General features: G+C 43.0%; 1 protein-coding gene across 1 annotated transcript; it reads left to right on the top strand.

Moving 5' to 3' along the window:
* Positions 1-6,286: 6,286 nt before the first annotated feature.
* Positions 6,287-25,790, top strand: LOC146179082 (glycine receptor subunit alpha-2-like). The gene is made up of 8 exons (XM_084579845.1): positions 6,287-6,363; positions 7,557-7,636; positions 9,351-9,418; positions 10,248-10,474; positions 14,984-15,066; positions 18,117-18,251; positions 22,427-22,809; positions 24,098-25,790. The coding sequence occupies exons 1-8, from the start codon at positions 6,287-6,289 to the stop codon at positions 24,263-24,265; spliced, it is 1,221 nt and encodes a 406-aa protein (XP_084435971.1). The 3' UTR covers positions 24,266-25,790.
* The last annotated feature ends 242 nt before the right edge of the window (positions 25,791-26,032 follow it).

Genomic DNA, 26,032 nt, shown 5'->3' with positions numbered 1-26,032 from the left:
TGAGCTATATATTTCTTGTAATTGCATTGCAGTATCAGTATAAGGGTGTTTATGCATTTTAAACGCCATCCTCAAAGTGTCATAGAACTTTCTGCTTTTATACGCAAGCGAACATCACTACCATCAAAGACCCGAACTGAATAGCGCCTCAATGTCTCGATTTATTTGAGCGCGTCTTTCCTTTCTGAACGCATAAAATAAAACTTCGCCACTCCGGCTCCTTTAGTACCTTGTAATGTTGTCCTAAGAGGCATTTTCGTATCTACTGATAACAAAAGAAGCATAACGCCAGGATGTCAACAAAGAAAGTTTATTCTCAGATCTATATTTTTGGAGTGCACGTAGTTTTCTCAAGGGAGACTGCGTTTAATAATGCAACTCACAAGAATCCGCAAGAGGCATCACGGAGTTGCTTCATTGAGTCGCTGCTGAATACCACTGTGGATGGCCTTATCTACATAATAAAAAGTCCTGCTCATCAATCTTGAATGCAAGTTCAATGAAGGGGTCAGTCTTTTTTTTTTCTCATAATGATACTCCTCTACGTCACAGCATATGACACGTCAGATTAACTTTTACCCTGTCCTTGAAAGGGAGAACTGAAGTGGTCGAAATGAAGTTCAGAGACCACTAAGTGGTCACAAGGTTGCGCAGACAAAGGAAGCTGCAATATTTATAAAGATTGAAAGCAGTTCCTTTATGTTCTGAGAAAGTTCTGAGTGACCTCAGCTAGTGCGGAGTCTCTAGTGGCACTCTACGCGGTGAATGCGAAAAAGGTGGCCGAGCTTACTAGATAGAAGTGCAGTCCTTTTAATTTCTGAGATAAGTTGTGAGGGACCTCAGGGAGTGCAGAGCCCCAAGGGGCACTCTACGCTGCGAATGCAATTAAGGTGGCCGAGTTTACTAGCCAAAAAAGCAGTCCTTTTATTTTCTGAGATAAGCTGTGAGTGACCTCAGGGAATGCAGAGCGCCTGGTGGCACTCTAAGCAGAGAATGTATTTAGAGTTGCCGAACTTACGATTCGGCTGTGGAGACTCAATATCTTTCTTAAATTAATAAACTTTAGGGCTTCAACTTTCCCTAGGGCGCATCCTCTATTCTGGGAACAGGTGGACAAAGGTCCTCCTGATGAAGAGTCTGATGGTTCGAGCGTAGCGGCTTTACTTCGTTTCCTTGCCTTGTTCTTTGTTTAAATGAGATTGACTAATATATCGTTTAAAATTATGGCACTCTTATCTGGAGACGCTGCTGTAAGGTGTCATAGGGTTCAATGCTCTAGAATTTCAAATTCGAAGGCCCTGTTTCAAGGTACATTTTGTGTTTTAGATAGAAAGGAGACCGGAAATTTAGGTTCTGAGTTTAATTTGCATTTGCTTGTAGAGGTACAACGTCAGGATAAGTACGAGCTTCAAGAAAAAAACAACGTAGGTTGTAATTTATTTCTTCTCATGTACAGGAAATACAATAATCGGTTCTTGTCGGGCATGTTTAGGAAAATATTACTTTGTTTGATGCCTTGCGGTTTAAATCATATTTTCTTTGTGAAATCACTAACTGCGTCTTGAAGGGACAGTGGGAAATTAGAAAACATACCGCCGTTCAGTACGCATAGGGAAGTCGCGATAGCTTTTTGTTTTTCAATTTTACAGATAAAAAAGAAAGAAATATGAGTCGAGCCTCCCTTCCGAGCCAGTAGAAAACTTGTACGTACGGGTACAAGGACTGACAAGGGGAGCCGCAGCCGGTGGCCATTACAAAGGCGAACCACAAAAACCCCCTTATTTTCTTGCTCTATTTTATGATTCCTTACATGGTATTCTTTTTTTTTTCACTTAATTGCTCGGTATCTGCCAAAATTGCTCAGTGAGGTAGGCTTCAGTTTAGTTATCCCGAGTTTGCAGTTCTGGTAGTGGCAAAGAAGGTAGAACTTTTATGAAGGCAGAATACATACCTCATGATGGTTTAACGTGCTTGCACCAGTAATTCAAGCGAAAATACGAACCACTAGGTTCATTTATACTGGTTGATATGTGATGACCCGGGCCAAATAAATCTATATGCAACCATCAAACAGAGCGTGACTTATTAGGCAGATATGAATTTTTCTTCACTTGGCTCGAGGCGAATTTGCGGGTCACTAGGTCCAATTTTTTGTGGATGACTTGGGCCAAATTTGGGCATGGCTACTGAACTGTGTGCGGTCCACTTTTCTTGGATGTTATTTTTTTGTCCACTCTTGCTGAGATCAATTTCTGGGCCCCCCGATCCAAATTTCGAGGTTGGCTCGTGCCAATTTTAGTGGTAACCATCGAAGTAGTCGCGGCATATGACATCCCGATATTAGTTTTGTATCCATTCTGCCGAGGTCATTTTTCGGATGACCAGGCCAATTTGGGGCTGTTCTTATTAGGCGCGAATAACTATGGTTGTATACCATTTTTTGTTTCAATTTGGTGGATGTATATATTGGGTGACCCGGGCCAAGTGTTTGGTATAGCCTGTGCCAGAGATCAAGTCCAAATGGCCATTTCTGCTGTGGTGGACAGTGGTAACTACGTAGGCTCGTGGATGCACATGAGGCACAATACTACACATTTCTGCAGCCCTAAGACACGCTGGTTCTTTGCGGAAGTAACAAGGTCAATTCCATGCCAGGCTTACCCGGCTTTTATTGCACTTTTTGATTTAAGTAGAACTTTCGGTTTGAACATTTTACGTTGTGCGTGGCTGCGTAGTTTCAACGGCTCTAGGAGAGTATACACTGGATGCGGGTACACGCTCACGAACCGCCCAATATTAACTGTATAATTCCCGTTCCTGTCCCATTTTTTAAAGAATGAACCTTTGCGCCAGCAAACACGCGCTTTAACGCGCGCTATGTCTCGTAATCTCGCCCCCGAAGTCTCACTCGGGAGAAGGTATCCGTGCGCCAGATTCGGGCAGGGGCAAGTCTCACCCCTTCTGCGCGTCATCGGTGGAGTGTCAAATGTTTGCATGTGGTTGACAACAACTGTCCCCATTCTGTTTTTTCAGAGGAACTATGCAATGTGAAACGCATGTATTGGACATGCTCAATGCGGCAATCGCAAGTGGATAGGGGCTGAGTGATTTATCGGAAAATTCAGCGAATGATTAAGCGAGACCATACTACACTCCTTCTCTTTAATGTCTCACACATCCCAACCATCGTTTTCACTGTGCCTTATGGCCAACACCTATAATAAAAAAGGTGGTCTAAACTGATCTGCAACCCTCGGCTACCACGTACCTCAAAGAACATGTGTCGCTTTAGAATTCTAAGAGCTAAAATAGGTGCTCGTCTCTTTATCTTTACTTAGCTGCTTATTAGTCATTTTCCATCTTCTTCTTTGCCTCTTTGTTCTTCACTGTTGCTTCCCTCTTCGCTTGGCATTAGTGTTCTTCCCTCCCTTCTTTATATTTCAAATCGTCGGCTTTTATATATTTATTTAGTTACGGCGCTAAGTGCCACACGGCACTAAAGGTGGTACTAAGACGTTACAATGAGTGTAGTCCAGTGATAAGTAAGAAATCACCTAAACTGCGAGCATAAATGTTTTTCGTTAGTCATAACTGTAAATGAGATTCATTAGATGGCGAAAAGCCTGCCTTTGAAGAATAGTATTGGGCAAGAACTAAGCGATTTTTCTCCTGTTTTTCTTTCGGCTCAGCTCGCATTAGCTTATGGAGATGTACGGCTACTTCACATACAAACGGCTCTATTTACACGTGCATTCTGGGAAATTGTTTTGAAAGCTGAATGTCTAGGTAATATTTTTTGCTTCTTTTGGAAATGATCGACTCTAAACGTAGGTACAAATATTGCAATAACCTTGACGTAAAGCAGGTTAGAAGGAAATGGCGTACAAGAGCCATGTTTTTTTTTCCGGTTGTCGAGGTTTTGAACCACTAGCTATGTTCACTTGCTTTTCCATAGTGCAGAACGCGTCAAGAAACCGTAGTGTGTATTTTGCATGCGAAAAACAACAGATAAGAACTAAAGCTTCGATTTCAAAACTTTCACTATAGAATATTGGAAAGCTCATATCGTCTTATATTTGAGAGTTGGTGGCAAAACGTGATTGGCACACCAGATTTCACAGACCCATGTTTCTCTCTTTGAGCACTGCTCTCATTTTCGCCTTTTCCATTGACACCCATTTCTGTGAAAATATTTCCCGTCGTAGTGGTGCAGTAGCTGGTGTGCTCGAAATTTGTTTCCGAAAATGCGGGATCGAATCCCCGTCACAGCGACCATCTTTCAATGGAGGCGAAAAGCATGGCGCCCGTGTGCTGTACGATGCCGTAACTTGTTAAAAACCCCGTTTATTATAGTCTGATTTGGAGTTGCCTTGGGACGTTATACCCCACAAACCAAACCATATTTGTAACAAGAAACTTTACTCAAGTCATCCCGATGCCGCTGCTTACAATATTTCTGAAACTCACAAACAACATTGGAAGCGTGGAGGATTTCTAGTCTGATATTAGCGCTGATACAACAATCAAGAAACATTACTTCTTACTCTGAAGCGGCTATGGCTACAAAGCTTAACACACAAACCTAGCCGCTATCCACAATTCTAGGATGTATTGTGAACGATGTTCAAAGAAATTGTCAAAAATTTCTAGAGAACTCTTTAAGTGTCAGTAGTCGGAACGTAGAAGAATCAAAAGCACCTATCCAAGAAATCAGTATGTTTGCGTTTCTCGACGAGGGCTAACATCCTCGTGCTCTGTGTAAATAATGGCCATGGTATGCCGTTTTTTTCCATATGGGCGCAAAAACCCAAATGTGAGAGAAGTGAGCCTGGATTTGATGGTACTTTTGTTGGAATGCAACAGCCTACAGTCTCAAGTTCAGAAAAAAACAAAACGCTTTGCGCACAACACTTTCCTTTTGTCGAAGCGCATTAGACCTTCGTTCTTTATGTACCCATATCAAACAAGAACTTCATTTATTGTTTTATTGCGTTGCTCAGTTTCTCTTGCTAGTACGGGGAGGTTGCCATTCCATCAACTTTATCTCCGTTTAATTATCTCGTCATCGCATATTCAAATTTAAACGTTTAATTCATATTGTGGTTTGGTATTCCTTGGTGCACAAACTTCAGTGTAGGATAATATGTGCATTAATAATACCCGCTGCCAGGCTTAACCAAAAAGGATTGTGCTGCAGATTGAGAGGTCTTTGCGATATCGCAAGTTATTAACAAAAATTCACAGGCATTCGATGGGTATTGTTGCATTACACCTGTCATCACAATCAGGTTCTGACATCGATCACTTTTTTATTCTTTGCAACTACATGATTTCGTTAAGCCAACAATGTAGGGCACGGGGTGAGTGGGGTGTGTTTCGACTTTGCGCGGAGGCGGTGGTTAAGTTGCGCTCCTTCCACCTTTTTTTTTCCAGCCTCACACACGCGCTTCCATAGCAACCAGTTTCGTTTGCTTGCAGAAAGTATTCTTTTCCTGCTCCCATCACATGTGCTGTGGTTGCTTATAGGGATACGTTCACTGTTCGCAGCCTAATAGTTGTGGGTTCGAATTTTGGTTCTTACATTTTTAGTCCAGTACTGTTTCTTTCTATCGAACCTGGGAAGGGTCACCAACTGATTCGTCATATATGGGGGCTCGTAATGCGTAAGGATCCTGACATTTACTATCAGGATGCAAATAATCCGGGAAGCCAACTCTCCCGTCGAGTATAAAAACAAACGGTGCTTGTTTGAATGGCGCGTATCAGCGCGTCCGATAGATGCCACAGCGTAGTGAGAGGCCCTTGCCCAAGCGAGATGAGCGGTGGGCGACACCTGTTGTCCTGGAGAGAGTTTGGGCTATTCATGGAGCCTATTGATGCAGCTAGCACGGAACCGGGTTAAGTGGAGAAATATGGGAGAGGCCTTCGCCCTGCAGAGGGTATAATCAGGCTGTTGCTGATGATGATGATGATGATGGAGCCCTTTGCATTGTATCCGATTTGAGTCAATGTACCTTCTCATCTTTCATTGTGATCTTTTACACCACGGGAACCAGAAACTATAAACTCAAATTTAGCAATGTTTCGTGCACAAAACAGTTCGAATGTATATTCAATGTGCATTGTATTTGTGAGATTAAGTTAGCTGGACGCAAAATGCTGTGTTTGGCCGAAACCGTGGTGTTAATTCTCGTCTTCAACCTAGGTGCCCAGTGGCATTCACTTTTCATGTGCAAATGCCCGGACTCGCAGGGCGCCGCATCTGTGGGGCCAATGGAATCGGTCTATGGTTAGCCTCGCTATGAGATGCATCCGTGCTTCCTTGCTCCACTGCATACTGTTCCTCGTCATAGACCTCACCAGGTGGGTACCGTTTGTTCCTAGCAATTCCTTGTTTGTGTGCCGTGGGAATAACTTCTAAAAAAGCTGGGGAATTCGGTGGAGTGCTAGTTCGGGTCTATAGATATGGAATTATAAGCAAAGTAGCCTCCACTTGAGCTTGAAATAATATATTTGGTGACCACTTGTTTATCTATAATCTTATCTATGTTTGTGGAATCACCTAGGCTCTTGGATGAAATCTGTTACGTATCCTTTCTTTCACTCTGTTTATATATACATAATCACCTGCATTTATTTCGGATAAATGAAGCAACAACGATATGCTCAGTAAGAAAAGCGGTTAATACTTGTAGCTGCGATCCGATGCGCCCATAACTGCGAATTCCCGGTTAATGACGAGAAGAATAAATAAAGCACGCCCTGTTATCAACTTGCTGCGACATTAGGCACATATATATGTTATCGCTCAGTATATCGCTTATTTATGGTGAATATAAAGAAATAGATACCATGCTGTTTTCAGTGCAACATTGATGGTTCAATCGCCAAAAATATGATAATATATGTTTGTCTGACCAAAGGGTATTGGGACGTACGGATACCTTATTCGGGAAGGGTCCTCTACGCCCTATTTTATTTTCAGGGATCTCATGTTAGAGCACTTGAACAAAGAGTACCTTTCGTGCACTGCAGTTTCGTATTTATAACAGGATACTCTCCACGTGCATTTCCAAATTGATTAGTTAAGCACGGCAAATCTAGCACTATCAGCTCTTTTTCGTATTGGTGCTAATTTGAAATGAAACTTCAGGAATAAGCGCGGTTGTGGAGATGTAGTGATAGCTCGCCTACACATATAAAGACGTATGTGTAAGGGTTCTGACAGTATGGACTGAAATCAAGTTGTCATGTTTTTAAGCAAAATGAGTGAACGGGCCCCAGCTTGTTTCACTTTATGCCCGCAACGCGCTGTAAATTTACGGCCCTCTGCGTGTGCATACATTCGTTCCGTTTCTTCTCTACTGTGTACAGCTCGTTTGAAGCAATGCCTGTAGGACTTTTATGTGCGAGGTGTTCATATTGCAGGCACTATTATTTTCTGCGGCATTCTGCATAATATAGCGTCTATGCATAATATGCTGCATTAACCCCATTATTTCGAGGTCTTTCCTGAGTAAGCGCAGATTTTTTTCACCGCTTCTCTTTCAATTTAGGCAAGAGCCTCTGGACCTGGAGTCAATCCTTCCCGAAAATCATGGCGACTATGACAGCCTTGAGCCACCGAAGGAAAATGGTATGACATATTGTGCTCTAGTGTCTTTCTACAGTGCAGAAACGCCGCTGTGAAAGTAAATTTCAGAACAAAAATGCATTTTTTGCCCAAATCGCTTTCGTGCTAGGCAGCGTACGTTGTTTTTCAGAAATATCCCGTGTTGCAACTTCGGCATATACGACGTAACATAAGCACTAGCAGATTCGTGACTTCCACAGTTCGGTAGCACGGTCTACTAACATAACTACAGAAATGCTATAAATCTCCTTACATTTGATGTAGTGTTTTTTGTAGTTTTTGTTCACTGATATAGCAAGCAGGACAGGGACTTCACGTGATCAGACTATGTGATTAAACATCAGATAGCCTTGAATTACTTTTGCGCTTTCGGTTTTGTTATAGGCCGGTCATGCAAAACGCCCAGAGTACCAGTGTTCTGTCTTAGCCGTTTTAGATGCGGAGAGCAGATTCTCACTACGTACAAGTAGTAGAAGCAGCATCTTAAACACCACCACATTTGTTTTTGTATTACTAGCCGTCAAAACGTGCAGTGATTATTCATGTTAAAAATAGGGCTTTTGGACGCCATAATGATATGGAGAAGATTATGCGCAAATAAAAAATTGCTTAAAAGTTAGGCTACAATCTTTTCGGAAGTATTAAAAAAAAAACAACTGGGAGTGCAGACAATGTCACGGGAGCAGGCGTCTCTAAAACTGCTGCACAAAAAAGCTGCTTCCAGCCATTTTGTTAGCCGTAAACAAAGAACGCATTACGAAAGAGTAGAGGCACTCAGTTAGGATTATTTGAATGCTTACATAAGGGCTTTAGATGCAGTCAATATAGCTGACGCTCTCCACGTGCGAAATTGATTGGGCACGGGCGCTCACACTTACTGACGTAGGCATGTGGCGTGGAGAAGCGCTAGGCGTTGGCAAGCTTCTCTCGCTAGGTTAGGCTGTGTGTTACCCCTCTGAGATTGACACAAAAAACACTTCGGCACGCACACTGCTAACCATATTACCCGCAACTGAGACTTATGCAGAATAATTCCGAAGAGCGATAACAACAAAACATATAATCATAACGATCATAATCATAACCATCATAACCATCAGCTATACCCACTGCAGGTGCAGGCCTCTCCCATATTTCTCCACTTAACATGGTCTGGTGCCAGCTGCATCTACTTGACCCTGCGAACGTCCTAACCACATCCACCCACTAGATTTCTGCTCGATTTTCCTTCCCTTGAAATTCAATTTGTTATCTTTAGCGACCATGGGTTGACCTGTATTCGCTCAACAAAACAAAATACGCCTGTGGCTTCTGGCCAAAAAGGTTTCTCATTTCACGCATTCTGGTTCGTTATTTGGAGATGCATTTTGGAATTTTTATAGCAAGCACTGGAAGGTAGGAAATTGTCTACTTACAAAACAATCAGCGCGAGAGCGCGAACTCTTTAAGATTCTTTCTTATATATATACTAAAACCAACGCGATGGTACTCCGGCTACCACCCATTACAGCCTTGTGTGTTATTCTTAAACTATTATGCAGCACCAAGCTTGTCCGCCAACACATACGCTCCCTCGTTTTACGCATTGACGGGCCCAACTAGTCTCCTAACGTATTTATAATTCAGAATTACTGGTTTAGGATTTAGTGCATGTTCACGTATTAGGACGTACTGCTTTTGCTTGCTAATATTGTGTAAAAAATGGTTGTTTTCGCAGGCAAGCCAACTGTTGTGAGTTTCCATGTGACGGTACTAAGCCTTGATTCTATTGACGAAGGATCCATGGTGAGTTGGCTTCTGTCATAACATTGAAACGAAAAGTGTTCCGCACAAGAGAAAAGTAATTTCCCCCCCCCCCCCCCGCAAAAGAAAGTACCCTCGAAACGTGAAGCTTAATAAGAAACGCGTGTTAATGTGCTAAAATGTTCAAAGACTTCGAAACGTGAAGCTTAATAGGAAACGCGTGTTAATGTGCTAAAATGTTCAAAGACTTTTCAACCTCCGCCTATGTTAAATGAAGTATCAAAGATGCGTGTGCAAGTACCTAAGTGCACGTTACAGAACCCCAGGTGGCCGAAATTTCCAGAGTCCTCCACTACGGCGTCTCTCATCGCCTCAGTTGTTTTGGGACGTTAAACCTATGACCCAAACCAATTTCGTCAACAATTGGTAACAGTTAGAGCATTAGAAAGTTTGCACAAGAGGGTGAGAATAAAGGAATCTAGTAGGAATTACTGGCACGATACAATTTTCAGAAGTGTACAGGCAAAGTGCAGGAGCTTTAGGCAAACTAGTGTATAGAACTCTTTGTGGCTTTTTTTTTTTTCTCGGAGCGAATAAAACAAAAGCACGTGTTTTACTTCCGTGTGACGCCTAAAAATAATTCTTAGAGAAAAGAAAACGGTTTGAATGGTTTTTAAGGAGGTGTTTGGAGATATAATGCGTCTAATATTGTAGTACTGCTCCACCCAATAGAACGTTGTACCAAACTTTTACTACGTGTGATCCAACTGGCTAATCCAAAGTGTCATCTGTCCATTGCGTTCCACCGCTATGCAAGTAGCACAGCATCACGACGAAATGACTAATGATTCCTTGCACATTCTCTACGCAGACGTACGTAGCTGACATATTCATGTCACAGACGTGGCATGACCACAGGCTACGGCTTCCACGCAACATGACATCCAAGTACCGGCTTCTTCCGGTCAGCTGGCTGCAGCGAATGTGGCGACCAGACTCGTTCTTCAAGAATGCCAAACGCGTCACCTTCCAGGAGATGACCATTCCCAACCATTACATCTGGTTGTACTCGGACAGGCGCATACTCTACATGGTCAAGTAGGTGACACAAAAAACAAAACACTGCGAAGTTCATAACTTGACAAAATATGGGCGGAAACTTCTAAAAGGGCTACATAATTGTTTGTCAGACGTTTAGAACTCAGGTGTTTTCCTTGCAAACTGTGTATTCGGGCCTATGCAACAGTTCTGTTTATCGCACTCACAGGAGGGGGCTGGACTAAAAGTTTCCTCACCCTAAGAAGATTTGTAAAGCTGGAGATGAGTTACGAGCCATATGCTGCTTAAACAAATATCTGGAAAAGATAAGGCGGCAAGACAGAAGGATAATTTATCGGGACGAATGGTAGTATTTACTATTTCATTGAATAGATGAGATATTAATGTATAGCCTCTGTTGATAATGCACAGTTCAATGGTTGTGTTTGTTACCACTATTTGAGCTCTTGTACAAAATACAAGAAATACCATTCTTGGGGAGGCGAGGAAGAGACTTCCTGTCACCGCATATAGACTTGGATCCCTGGCGATGTGGTACGCGCCACACAGCTTACTCATCATGAAAGGTAATGTTTGCTCAAGGCCATGTGAGGGCGCCTCAGTTCGCAAGCTGAGCCAGCGTTTCGACAAAGGGTCTTATCTCAGTCTAGTCAAGGCTGTCGCCGCATTTATTTGAGCGCGTACGCGTTCTACAAAAGTAACTCGATATGACCCTCAATGTAAACTTCGGCACTAAAAGCCCACCCGCGTGGAATCGTCTGGTGTAAGACTGTTTCTTCCATCAAAGAGATGGTTGTTTTGCCAAAATTGAGACTGCACGGCGAAACAGGTAACTAAAACATTCTTGATAAAGTCGTGCATGAAATAAACTGCTAAACGTTCGGCCTGTGTGAGAGTTTCATCACGACTACAATCAGCATCACTACTGTGGACTTGCAAAAATATATGTTCGAAAAAGTAGGGTGGGTGATATGGAGTAGCTGTAAGATATCAAATCTAGACTTTGGTTTGTTTGAAGGCCTCCACCAAGTGTCAGCGCATCTACAAATAAATGTAAATACCTACCGCACAGAGAAGAAATTAAGTTATCTGCGTCAAGGCCGGAACACCGCATCATCCATAGCTAGCTTAAATCCCGTCTCGTAGCATGTGAAGCAGTCAACGACGCTAAGGCCTTCCTTGCTAATCAGTGTATGCGATATCGTATTGTGAAAAGATTTCTATGAAAAGCAACTCAGCAGTCATTGCCTTATTTTGTGACATGAGCCCATAATATACTGCTAATCATGTAGCAGCAAAGCATCTGCTAAATGAATTTCTTCACAGAAAAGATGATGAGTATATGCTGTTAAGTTTGCTTATGATAATGCGTACCCTCTAAGGAATATCATTTTCGAAGAAGAATACGGGGCGAGGGACGGGGACAAAAGAGAAACACAGACAATAGGACAAGCGCCATATATATGTCACATTCGCTTCTTACGGAGTAAATGAAAAGGGGCAGTGTAGTCGGAAGGTTGAATATGGAACCTTAGTTGTTTCATCCGTCCAATACTCGAATAGTCGTGAGTACTGGAAAGGGCACACTCTCCGACAGCGAGGTAAAATAATCCTCAATCCTATTCTGTACTCAAGCTCAAAGGCGCACTGTGCCCTCCTCTCTACATCTGACCTATTGGTTGAACTTAAGGTGTGATGAATAATCGATTATTGTGCACGCGACATCGCGCGCTCCTAAATTCATAAAGATAATGCAGTTCCTTCCAAGGGCCGTAACGTATTGGGTATGCCAGCCATGAGGGAGTTTGATTTAGAAAATGTCCATCGAAATCAAGAGAATATTTTAGGTGTAGTGTAAAGTACAGACTGCCATTTTGTTTCATTCCGCCTACTTGGAATATTAAATATTAACTAAGTACCTTCTTAATATCGTTCTGAACGCTAGGTTGTGAATAGGAAAGTTATCAAGAGGCACGAAAATGGTCTAAGCCAGGTATTTTCGACGAGGCAGCCTCAGCCTAGCCCTTTTTGTTGAGAAAGAATGGAATCCCACGGTTTAAAAATGAGGCTTAAATGCGGTTTACAAATGAACACGAGACATCGCATTCAGTGAGCACCAGTGCGCCGCGATCTCAGCGGTCATGCACATACACGGCAGGGTAAAGCGCTGCCAACATCGCTTTTTTTGCGATGCCCAGATGGGAGCTGTGCGTTGCCACTGGCTGGCAGATAATATCTAATGCGGGAGCCGAGGGTCCGGAAAGAGGCTCTGTCAGCATTCCTTCACGTTTATACCGCGACCATAAACAAAGCGGAGCTCTTTCGTGAGCACCGCAGTAGGGACAAATTCATTAACGGTTTACCGCGCGGATGCGCGGAGTCGCGGATGCGAGCTCCTAATTCTTGGTGCAAACTGGCGCATGGAGTCCGCTGTAGCGACACAATTTTTGAGTTCGCGAGGTTTCACTTTTGTCTAATAGAACAGGCTACGGTAAGCCTGCCTCAACAACACCGCTTTAAACGGACTATCTTTGTGCCGCTCAACAAATTTCCTACGAGCATTTGAGCTCTTAGAGCGATATTTAGAAAGTAAATATTACTTAGACAAATTACTTAAGTATGCGAAAGGAGAAAATACTAGATGATTATTTAAAACGACACTTAAAACATTCACTTTATTTCAGTTGAGAAGATTAAACTGTTTTAAAATCTCGGTCAATTATAGCTTGGACATTGTTGATATTTCCATTTTACCTTTCGACCAATTTGGTCCTCTGATGTCGCTTGAGGAAGCGCGACTGCAGCACCACATGAAAACAGTGAGCTGCCAGTCACAGAAATTACATAATATCGTGTCCTAGCGTCGGCGATGGCGATTGCGCTATGCTGCATGCCGCTGGCAACGCCTGGTTGCCTAATGCCGCCAGTAGTTTTGTTGGTTTGCTTTAGGACGTTTTAGGTCCTAAAACGACTGAGGCTATGAGAGGCGCCGCAGTGGAGGGCTCCGGCATTTTGGCCATCTTGGGTTCATTAACGTGCACTGGCATCGCACAGCATACGGACGCCACTCCGTTTCGCCTCCATCGAAACGCAGCCGCCGAGGTTGGGTTCGAACCCGGGTACTCCGGCACATTAGTCGGGCGTCTTACCACTGCACCACCATGGCGGGGCTGTGCTAGATATTGAACTCCTTCACTTTAGCATTACTTGCTATGCTTGCATGCAGCATTAATTGCTTGACTTTGCTACGTGCCACACAGCTAAGTCTGGATAAGCGAAACACTCACGTAACTAAAGCCATCGAAAAGCGGCCACCGTGACCGGTATTCAATCCCGCATCCTCGACCACAGTAGTCTAGCGCCCTAACCACTACACCATCACGGTGGGGCCCAGCCAGTGCTTCGGCCAAGTCGTTAATGAGCGAATGGTACGATCACTTTCATTAATTCCCACGGTGGTGGCTCAGTGGTTAGGACTCTGATTACTGAAACCGAGGATGTGGGATCGAATCCCGGCTGCGGCGACTGCTTTCCGATTGAGGCCAAACAACGGCACCCTCCCGCGAGCTAGAAGAAGTCAGTGCACGATAAAGAACTCTAGGCGGTAGAAAGTTCCGGCGCCCTCCAATACGGCGTCTCTCATAGCCTGGGTTGCTTTGGGACGTTAAATCCCGTAGGCTAAACGAAACCTACTTTACATTAATGATTGACATTCGGTGCTTTGTCTCAAGACAATGCCAAAGGATTAAAAGGAGCGTGAGAGGATACTTCCCAAGCCTTCTAGAATTCAATCAAGCGGCTCCAGTGGGTATCATTTGGGTGACACCTTCGTAAAAATACGTGAATCCTAGAATTTACGTTCGGGCAGTGCATTTAGCTCGTTAAGGAATGTCTGTGTAGCCAGGTTTGGTTCTTTTTTGTTTACGTGGGGTGGGCCCTTCTTGTCCAGGCCTCCGGAAGCTTAATATACCCAGCGGTCGGGAGAGCTGAAATACAAGGCATTGTGTAAACGCTGGATTATTCATGGGAATTATTTCCGGTAAAGCTTCAATGACTGATGAATTGCAGAGCTAAAGATTTGCTAAGCTTTTTTTTTCGATAACATTACCATGATGATGAGCTTTGGTAAGCTTTCAAAATCGATAATTTTTGTTCGCCGAATGGGGGTGAAAACAAAGTAGGCTTTTGTAATGCATGTGAAAAGAGCTGATAAAAGAAAATGTGAAGGCTTTGTACACAACAAAGATGTGAAATCTGGCCGGGAAGGCTGCGTACAATCCAATCTCCTATAGTGATCGATTTGCCATTTTTCAGTATTCATTGTATAATGATCTGAGGACGCAGCAGACTTCATGCAAGTGTATTGTAACTATTTTTTAAAGCTAGGATGAGGCGAATATAGAGCAATGACGATTAACCTTTTAAAGTGAGGCATGTACATCTGCATTTCATTCTAGGCACTGTATATACCTAGAATACATTTGTCTGTTAACACCGAGGGTTGGTTCCGATGTACGGTGCTCACGACAGTTGTGGTTCATCTTACAGGCTGACCCTCCTGTTGTCGTGTGCCATGAAGTTTGAGACCTATCCCCACGACACACAAGTCTGCACGCTGAAAATTGAGAGCAGTGAGTATACGCATGGCGCACTTTCTGATGACATGACTGTCATGAGCATTATCCACTTTCTCCGTGCTGGTCAATAAACTTTTTCAGCAGTTTTCCAAACTTAAAATATCCTCTCGATGTCCTGTTAACTAAGAAATTAAAACAAAATAATAATGTTCCTTCCAGTGCGTATGATTTGAATGAGACGACAGCTTTGCGTTTTCGCGTAGAGAATGATGTTGGCAGAAACGTTTTGTGTCTTCTAACTACTTGGCATTGCTCTAAGTAAAAAAAAAATGAACAAGAGCATTGCAATGAAAAATAAACTCAAACAGTGGAGCGTGTGGTTTTCAGCACATTCAGCGCAGTCTAGTTAGCCGCTAGTCCAAAGATTCGTGATCAAATTCTCTGCACATTTGCTGTCGCTAGGGGAATGGGCACACTGAGTAATTGCCGTTGTGGCATCGACATTTTCTCTTCGTTATGCAGGACGTTAGTTCTTGCTATTAATAATGCATCTCATGCGTTTGAACAACGCAAAATGAGCCTTGAATACCTTGCAAATCGGGCCTCGAATTGCTTGTATTAGGAAACGAAAGCGTTCACTGCGTTCTCGGTACACGCGAGCTTGCTGATCTGCATAAAGAAAACAAAAAAAAAAACGTTTTCAAGAAAAGTGGCGATTGGAAAGTGCGCTGATTGAAAAGCTGTCATCTGCAGTAGGCGGCTGGGATCGATAGCAAAAGTTTTGCTTGGACAGCAAAGGAATATTGGAGATGGACACGCTCTTTAAAAGTTCAAGGCTGGGCTGCGCTGAGTGTATCGACTGCCACGCGCTGCATTATTTTCATCGCGATAGTACATACCGCACATACTTTAAGCAAACAATATAGAAAAATTGGTTCTGCAAATTTTAACAAGATGGAAGAGCCTCTGGCTGCTCACTTCGACGTCGGCAATGCAGATTATGTAATTTCCATTATATTTTGTGTTCGGATTTTTCTGTGTTGTTTCTAAAGACTAGCCCACTTCCCCGATACTCGGTTATAAATAAATCATCAGATGAAACAAATGTTTTAGGTATCATAGCTCTGGAGAGAGTTAAGGTATTAAGCTGGCCGATGCAATAACTCGCTGTTTTATATACGTTATCTCATGCATGCCAGAATGAAACTCACAACACAACGTTGTAGCAAATGTAGCTGTTGTCACAAGGAATGTATAAACTCGCAAGAGAAGTGCTTACTCTGACAGAGTAAATGCCTTAAGTTGGCAGCACATCGTTCATTGTGCTCATTTCATGAACGTATTATTTATGTCAGTGTTTGTGTGTATTTACTTATCAATAACTTTTCATTGACCTTGAATTCATTAGTATCAAATTAGGCAAATCTTCACCGATAACTAATACTGGTAACCCCGCTTCCCAAATTAAATTGGCTCTTGCCATCAATTAAGCCGGTATTTCGTTTTAAATTACTTACTCTCAATGATGCCAGTCTTATTTCAGACCATAGGCGGTTGCCAAATGAAATTAGAAACGCACAGTAGCTTCTCAAAGTGTACTCAGAAATTCAATTTTAAAATTCCGAAAATACGTGAGCTCAAAAGGAACAAGGCGAGTAAGGAATATTGAAGTTCAGCAGTGGGTAAAAGCCGTTAATTCAAGTTTGGGTAGTAAGAGCTATCTTTTACCTGGCTTTGCCTATAGCAAGTGTTCAACTGACGGTATCTTTCACCTATCACATGATCGCTGACGTTGCTTTGAATAAAATGCCCCGCCGCATTGGCGCAGTGATTGGAGTACTTGACTACTGCGCCCAAGCATGCGGGATCGCATCTAGGCCGCGACAACCGTTTATCAATGCAGGCGAAAAGCAAGTCGCCTGTGTGCTGCGCGATGTTAGTGCACGTTAAAGAACCCCAGGTGGTGCGAATTGCCGGAGCCCTCTACTACGGCGTCTTTATCAGGCTGAGTTGTTTTTGGACGTTAAACCCCACAAACAGAACCAAACCAAACCTATTTTCAAAATTTACTACCCCTGGTCAAATTTAAGGTGAAATGTCTGGGTCAAGTAGTCAGATTTGTGCTCATGCACCAGCTCACCATGTAGCAAGCATAATGGCACAGTTTTCGCTAAAAGGCTCTTTCGGTTAGAACTTAGCTCAACTTCAAGGTGATTCAGATGGAACCAAGCTGTCCCCGTTTTCGTACTTGGAAGATAAACCTATCGTTCTGAAAGAACACTTACCAGAAGAGTTACGTCTTTAGGAGCCAGGTGTATCATCGCTGTGAGACGTCACCGCAGTAACGGTAAACGACAAACAGAACAAAAGTAAATACCCTTCCGGGTAATCATTTCATAAAATAGTTGCGAGGCCTATAGTGCATAAGCAAGAGTGTCACAATCACTTGACATCAATTCTAGCCGAACGTGAACAATGATAACAAATCTGCAGAAATCAATAAAGGCTCTTTTCGATTACAGTCTTTGATTATGAGGACGAAGTAAGAATATTTGAATACGTAGCTATTTTATTGCATATAACACGGAATATTTTTGCGTTCAATTGGCCAGTAAATATTATAAAATGCAGTTACGCATTGCAAAACAGACGTTTAAACATTTTCTTCACTGCATTATTTGATGTTACCGAAACAATTCCTTGAAATGTCCTAAATAGAAGTGTTTTACAAATATATAGAAGAAATGCGAGAATTAAATGACCAGTGAAGCAGAGTATCTCGTAACGATTTTTTTTTAATTTTGTGTTGTGCACTGGTCGATTTGCAATCTTGTAAATAATATTAAATTGTTAATTATTGCGTATGATTTGCCAGGTTTGCAAGATTTGCGGCTAGATACCCTTAAATTTGAGACATCCTTAACGTTAACATGTGCTACGTTACAGGGTTAACTATGTCCTCGAACACTATATTCTCACGAAAAATAAAAATGCGTTATAAAGATATCCAATCGTAATGCCCCAGAAGTGCAAGGCGGGCAACAATTCACGACCAATTCGTCCGCGTAAAGAACGGCACACCTGAGTCTTCTTGCCCCTTGTAGTCTCGTACACGACGGATGACCTGGTGTTCGCGTGGGAAGAAGACGTGCCTCTCGTGGTGGACGACTCCATCGAACTGCCTCAGCACAACCTAGTCTCCACGACGATGGGTGACTGCACCCAACTCTACTCCACAGGTACCTCTGACTTGTACTTTTGCTGACGGGGTGCATAGCTTTGCACTTACTGGGAGTTGCGATCTTCGACGCTCATGCAACGAAGCATTAGAGTCCCTTAATACAATTGAAGCTTCGTACTGCTAAGCTGCAACCTGTTATCCTTACGAAGGTTTGGCAGAATCCGATGTTTTGTTGTATCGAAGTTTAATTACTTGCAAGTCACTATATCCATGCCGCTTCCGAAATTGAAGTTTTTCTCACCTAATTTTTATTTTAACCATTACTGATAACTTTGATCGCATGTAAATGATTCTTATTATTAAGGTGCCAGTCCTTGCTAGTGGACGTTAGGCATTTTCGACTGAATTGGAGACTATGCTCGCCTGCACCACATGTGTATTAGTTAGGGGGAGACATAAACGAGCAATGCTGAACTGCGCAGCGCCTATTGAAAGCCATTGTTGTTTAAGTAATTTATAGAGATTTTCTGACTGCAGCGTCACGTTACCAAACCGAGCTCATGCGCGGCTTTTTGTTGTTCACATTTTAAGTCTACTGTATATTTTTTAGTGGTCGGTATCTATCCTAGCCGAATTCAGACATATATATATATATATATATATATATATATATATATATATTGTAAGAATGGGGGGTTTATTCAGCAGATCAACAGGACTTGATCAGCAGGACTGAACAGATCAGCGGCGAACACAGCGGCAGCGAACACAGTCAGATCCAGCACGCGCAGCGATCACGATGCCACTGACTGGCATGTTCCTTGTGCACTTCTTCCTCATCACAATTACCCGTGGGACGAAGAGGAGACATCCTGGCGACTTACGGCGTGAGCAAGACGGCAGGGTCGTAATAGGGTTTGAGGCGCTGGACGTGAACAATCTCGCGTCCGCGCCGGCGTAGATCATGGGACGGCGTAACAGGTTCCATCACATAATTAACCGGAGAGGTGCGCTCCAGAACACGGTATGGGCCATGGTATTTAGCAAGAAATTTTGAAGACAGTCCAGGGGCATTGGAAGGTATCCATAGCCACACAAGAGCGCCAGACGAGAAGTGCGGTGTCGAGTGTTGGCTGTCATGGTTGGATTTATGGCGGTACTGGGTGTTAGCCGTGAATGCGCGGGCGATTTGTCGACAGTCTTCCGCATGCTGAACTGCTTGAGACGCAGGTGTATACTCTGATATGTCTGGCTGATACGGGAGTATGGTGTCGATTGTAGCAGAGGGGTGACGGCCGTAGAGGAGAAAAAAAGGAGAGAAGCCAGTAGTAGACTGCGTTGCGGTATTGTATGCGTACGTGACATACGGAAGGACGAGGTCCCAGTTTGAGTGGTTGGAGGAGACGTACATAGAGAGCATGTCGCCAAGGGTACGATTGAAACGCTCAGTGAGGCCATTAGTCTGGGGATGATAGGCGGAGGTGGTTCTATGAATACTTCTTCCTCTTCACAATATATATATATATATATATATATATATATATATATATATATATATATATATATATATATATATATATATATATATATATATATATATATATATGCGATTATAGTGTAATGAAGGAATCCGACCTTTTGATAGTCTGCGCCTGAACTGGTCAAAACGTCCTTTTCAGCGCAGGCGTAGGGATTCTCTCTTTCTCCATACAGTTGAGACATACAGGGGGTTCAAAACTGCATAAAGGAAATCATAAAGATAAGAAAAAATTTTGGGCTCTTGATATTTCTTTCGTCGAGGATAAACACGATATAGAACTGGCAGGATACAATTAACGAGTGTGGCTTTTAGTTTGAAAGCGCTACTTAACAGGGTCCACTTAAAGGAAGTATCTGAGCTTCTTCCAAGCTTCTCATGAGATAACGGAAAAAGACCTACAGAAATAGAGCGGATTCGTACGATAAATATGAAAGCGAAAACCTTTAATAGCTCATACGGTCGGCATTCCTTTGTTCTGTCACATTATAGCTGTCAATCAAATGACGTCATTAAAAATAACCTCTATCTCTCGCATTTCCAGCCGAGCGCTTTAACCAACTGTGGCACGGTCAGGTTTTTTTTCTTATTTCTCGTCAACACAGGCAAAAATATCCCTAGCCAACCTTTCGCAAAAACGATATGTTAAAGCTGTTAATGTTGGTCCATTCGTAAATAACATCCATCCACTGAGCTTCCTCAAGCCGACAATGAAGAATATCTTTCACAAATGTTACACTTTCAATGAAGTTGTCTCTCACAGGTCATACATTTTGTTGATGCCATCCGCGTTTTCAAAATGCTGTGGAGGCTCAGCACCATAATCATGTCTTGCGGAATCATGCCACTTTGGACGGGTAGAAACCGTACGTCATATATCGTGAAGCGCACATCATAATTTTTCTTGTCTACCGTGAGGAAGGTAGTTAAAAATAAACAAATCCTGTCTCCACCGAGAATCGAACCACCATCCGTTGCATCCCCAGCCAAGAGTTTTAGCCAACTGCGCGAAACTCGGCCTCACATAACGGAAACCATAATTCACCTTATCTACCGTGATGATGCTAGTAGCGATGGTAATGGCGCTGAAATTAGTGATAATGTGATATTAGCAATGATAGTGAGAGCAAGCGTGATGTACCGTGTGCTCCAGAAACGCTTAGGCTTTCGCACTTCTGTAGATTCCACAGTGGTCTCGGAATGTTTTTTATGGGAGACGAGTGCGTAACCTTGTGGTTATCACTGAAGCCGGTAACCATGCGTGTTTTACTGCCGCTCCCTACCATCCGTGTCCATTATATGTCGGCGTTTTCATCGCCTCTCTATGTCCGAAGATACTAAACATACGTCTATCGTACTGCGCTCTCAATGTGAGTTAAGTGTGAGAGCCGACCTGACTAACGGGCTTGGCCCAACCTTAAAAGTTGGGCGGCTCTTCCTCCAAAACTGACTTTGTGCAATTAGAAAATTGAGTTCACCCACGCTCTAAGCCCACTGGGTACTCCTGTAAAGTAGAGTTTTCCCATACACGAGGTTTGGGTCATCCACCACCAAAGTTAGGTCGTAAATTTCCTAAATGTAGATTCTCAATGGATGTTTTTAGCTTGAGCTCAATACTGCGTTTACTGTCGAAGGCGCTCGTCTGTGATCTTTAAAATTCTTATAAACACCGTGTACGGTCCACAAGTCGTGTAGTTGAAATCTAATTATGGCAGTCTAACTATGTGAAATCTAATTATGACGGTTTGACGCAGGGTCAAACTGCATGTGAAATTGGTCGAGTGACCTAAACACTATCCGAAGTACGTTCTCAGGGCTTCGCAAAAACTGCTTTTGCGGTGAAGAATAAATAAACCACTACATTACACTTGAAACAAAGAATATTTTCATTCACATTTCCATTCGCGAGTTTACAAAATAACCTGTCTTTAGCGAGTGATAGAAATATTTTTGTAACGCAAAAATACCGAATAACTGTTCTGAAGATTTACTACCTTCACCGACGTTACAATTGCATATTTTCCTGCTCTTGCACCGTTCCGCATCATCAGACGCCAAGCAGTAAGGGTAACTGTCACGAGGAAGAAAATTTGTAACCTTAAATATAATTCCCTGGCTGCCCACACAGCAAGGTACCTCACACAGTCGAGCCTGAGGTGATAAATATCACAGCCTGATGTGATAAGTATTCGTAACAAGAGACCTTAATCTTTCTACGTTTTATGGGATAACACAGCTCCACCGGGCGTTTTGTCACCAGACTCGGAAAGGGCATATTTGGTTACACTTAGGGAGCTGCGTGGCTTTCTCTAGCGACAATCATGGTGCTATGCAATTTACACAAAAGGCGTAACGAAGCACCGTCTCATTATTCGTAGAGGCCAAAAACAAGAATAAATACTGCAATCAGCGATTACAAAACAAGTAGAGGGAGCAGGAGGAAACAATGATCATGGTATCGAAGGAGGGCAGACACCAGGACGCCTCTACGTTGCCTTTAATCCCCGGCTGTCACCACGTTTGTCAGTATGCCAACAAGGCTCGCACTCCCCCGCGCGCGTCCAAGTCCCAAAGCCTCTCCCTCTTTCACGTTTCGATTCTAGATTTCTACGCGAATCTTGAGTGCATATTACTTCCCAGAAAGCCAACTATTTAAACATAGCTGCCTGTTCCTTGTTCTCTGCTTTCATTTACAGGTAACTTCACCTGCATTCAGCTGGTGTTCACACTGAAACGGCGCCTGGGCTACTACATGTTCCACACGTACATCCCTACCTGCCTGATCGTCATCATGTCCTGGATCTCTTTCTGGATCAAACCCGAGGCGGTGCCGGCCAGAGTGACGCTCTGCGTCACCAGTCTACTCACCCTGTCAACGCAGCACGCGCAGTCCCAGAAGTCCCTCCCGCCCGTGTCCTACATCAAGGCCATCGACATCTTCATGTCCTCTTGTACGGTGTTCGTGTTCGCCTCTCTTATGGAGTACGCACTTGTCAACATCCTGATGGGCGAGGCTCAGCCGGATGATGACGGACGTCGCAGGAGCATCAGGGCCGTGGTTGTCTCACCAAGGATGTCTGTGAGTCAAAAAGACGCTTTTTTAGGCGACAGCCTTTCTAGGCTCATGCAACAAAATTCCCTGAGCGAGAGTTGTGCGCGAGTGTTGTGCGCAAAATCTGTCATATTCCGCGAGATTAGTACTTGTCTAGCGTTGATGCTGCCTGCAATGTCACACTTGAACGCGCGCCAAGGAACGCCACGCGAAAGTAGCGATGGTGTGGCGTTCAAACTTGCCGGAGAAAGTGGGACAAATACTGGGCCTTTCCTTTTCAATAAACATATTACAACTATATGTAGCACTGCAACGAACGCCGATAAGAGGCAAAAGATAGGAAAGGAAGGGTAGGCATTTGCCATTCTGCTCTTCAAAGATATCTTAGAGACCATCTAATATTTTAGGTGTACATATGAAGAAACGGAAGGGCAAGAGTGGCCTTGACTTCAATAGCAATTTAACCGCAATTTTAGTACACATCGAAACGAACAAAAGCGCCCATTCTGGGCGGACCGAGCGGACATATGAATTATTGGCATGTAAACACATGGCTTCTGTCGCACTTTTCTAGCGAGCTTCAGTACTGGTGGGGCCGCCGTGTTAATTACTGCTTCCGTATTTACTGCTCACCATAAAAATGACTTCCCGACTTTGAAGGGTTGTGTAAGTTAAAATCGGATGCGCATCTAATTATTTGAAAGAAAAAATATTTGCTTTAAATGAAAAAATTTGTTGTTAATCCATGCCCTGCTGATATGGAGCATTCCGTGCTTTGTCAATGAAAATTTATGCTTAATTTCCGGTTGCACTTTTAAAAACTCAATCCGCATTCTTAAATAGTACTTAGGATAAATAGTTTACATTATGGCTAAAACTGTTCAAAAAATATATTTCGCAAAATATCTAGTTTTACGTAAAGCCAGCATGTGTGTATAAAGTATAATTTTGAAACAATCAGCCGTCTTTACAAAGGTAAGTAAGCAATAATAGACTCCTAGAACATAGCGAGAAAAGAGAATGTCGGTTATGTTTGTGTTGCACACTGCCGTTTCCGGCCCCAGCCTGCATATCCGGTTCAAGTGGAAATTGAATTTTAGAACACAAAACTGGAAAGAATGTATATCCCCTGAGCCATGTGTTACAACTTTGGTTTTACAGCCTAGCTCATAAACTCATGCTTACGCCGTAGCGAAGACCACTTGTTAAACAGAAACGTTGCAGGAGAGTTTGTTCTGGCTAATGTGTGGTGTAGTTTTCATGTTGTAAAAAAACCAAGTTTTCATTATGAAATGGTTCCTTTACTATATTGCAGGAAAACCCAGCTTTGCCAAACGGAACTAAGCCCCCCAAGCCTCCAGAGGCAATCGCTAGTGAGTGCAGGGAAAGGGCGATGCTCGTGGACAAGATCAGCCGGGTCGTTTTTCCGACTTCGTTCATTCTGCTCAACTGCGTGTACTGGTCGCTCTATATTGACTCTTGAGGTGAGGGATGAAGACCCCGTGTACGAGTGACAAGAGTGACTGACGTGTGCCCAGCTTGTGAGACATTCAGTGCCGCAACAGCTGACGTAATCTCAGCATGTTTTCCTCTGACTGCTTGTTCAGCAACGCTAAGCAAGACTTCTAGTGTGCAGTGTCAAAGCATCCGCCGAAAGAAGGTGTGACCTCTGTCTCATGCACGGGAGCACGACTGCGTCTGCAGTGACTGTGGAGGATTGCGACCACACAAAACTGGAAACTTAAAATTGTGAAAGAGGTTCTGCCTGCACAACAAAAGGGCGGCACCCTAGAAGGTCTGGAATGAAAGTCGGCTTTTTGCGAATTCAGAAAAAATGCCTTATTTTCCTATGCTTTGTGCCAATAATTACAGGGCGGAGTCATTTCATGCCCGAAGGGCAAGACACTCTGTTCAAAAGAGTTAAAGGCCTCGCCATATATGAAATGTGTCAGAATTAGCAAAAGAAATCAGTTGAAGGGAAAGGGAAGAGTGAACAGTTTCTGCTAAACTCAGAGCAGCAGCAAGCTCTTTGTACTGCTTGTGAGTTGATGTATCTACTCGCAAATGTCGCTGTAGTGTGAATGCAGATTTTACTGATGCGTTCAAGACAGGCAGTAACTTCTGATACCAGGCCTCTCATCGCTGAGACCGTTACTGCTGATCTTCCCCTTTTTGCCGTCCAGTCGAAAAACTCTTGTGTTACTTGAAAACGAAACTGCTTTTTGGTGACCCTTGACATCTCCACACCTTGGCTGAAAGCTTGGACTCGGCGCAACAATAATGTTCGGTGTGTGAAATGTGTGTGAACACTACTTGTGGAGATCATAGACAATGCTTTGTGCTCGCTGGAGTATATTTTCCGTGGCGAAACCTCCTTCACTCTTTACACTGGAGCGAGTCTCAATAAGTTTGAATGGAGTTCATGGACGCCCCACAGGAAATGCTTTGTGTGGTGCAGGTAAGATACAGTGCCGTATAGTCCCTCAGTGTAGTGCAACTTCTTCAATAAATCATTATGCCGTGATCATTAACTGTAAGTTTAATTTGTAGACGATGAATTGCAGATTTAATGTCCTTAATCTAAAATCTTGGAGAATAGTAGGGATAGCCGAAGAATTTATATTTGAGATTCTAAGTATAAATACTAACCGAACTCGGCAAACCGATGAGACGCAGATTCTAAGTAGTTGGAAGCGATATAAAGCGCCTGTGTAGAAGCAGCAGCTCTTCCTCAAAAGTTATTCAATATTCTCCATTAGAATACCGATTATCACATCTGCCGGGCATTCTTAAGCCCACGTCGTGTATTGTTTTAAAATGCATTATTACTTCATCTTCGGAAGAAAAAAGAAGCGAATACCTTATAGAGTCCTACTCGATTATGCTCTTAGAACGCATTGCAATTTTGGTGAGAGCACCCGAACTTAAATTCACTACGAAGAGATAACACATAAAGGAAGCGAAGTCAGCTTGCCAATTTAGAGCAGCAGCGCGTATTTTTTAAAAGATATTTTTTAAAAGATTCTTGTTTTGGAGCAAGATGTGTTATCCTTGCTAACAGTGGCTGCGATGCTGTTTCAATATCCATCAACATTTTAAAGGTACTCCTTCATCTTCACAATCTAGCAACTCATCCTAGCGGCACGTATAAGCCCATTTACTGTTGTCAATGCTAATCTAATACGGTGTATTTGCGATACATTCTGAAGATTGAACATTAATTAAAATAACTGGTCTTGCTTTTTGAGAC

This window comes from Amblyomma maculatum, chromosome 9 (genome assembly GCF_055883805.1).
Source record: "Amblyomma maculatum isolate TAMU_Amacu chromosome 9, ASM5588380v1, whole genome shotgun sequence".
NCBI classification, from domain to species: domain Eukaryota; kingdom Metazoa; phylum Arthropoda; class Arachnida; order Ixodida; family Ixodidae; genus Amblyomma; species Amblyomma maculatum.
Note: the sequence above shows the minus strand (reverse complement) of the source record. Positions and strands in the feature narration are given on the sequence as shown.

Coding starts and splice junctions, on each gene's coding strand:
- LOC146179082 (XM_084579845.1), top strand. CDS start 6,287: ATGGTTAGCCTCGCTATGAGATGCATCCGTGCTTCCTTGCTCCACTGC. Junction 9,419..10,247: donor CTATTGACGAAGGATCCATG/GTGAGTTGGCTT, acceptor TTCTCTACGCAG/ACGTACGTAGCTGACATATT. Junction 15,067..18,116: donor CACGCTGAAAATTGAGAGCA/GTGAGTATACGC, acceptor TGCCCCTTGTAG/TCTCGTACACGACGGATGAC.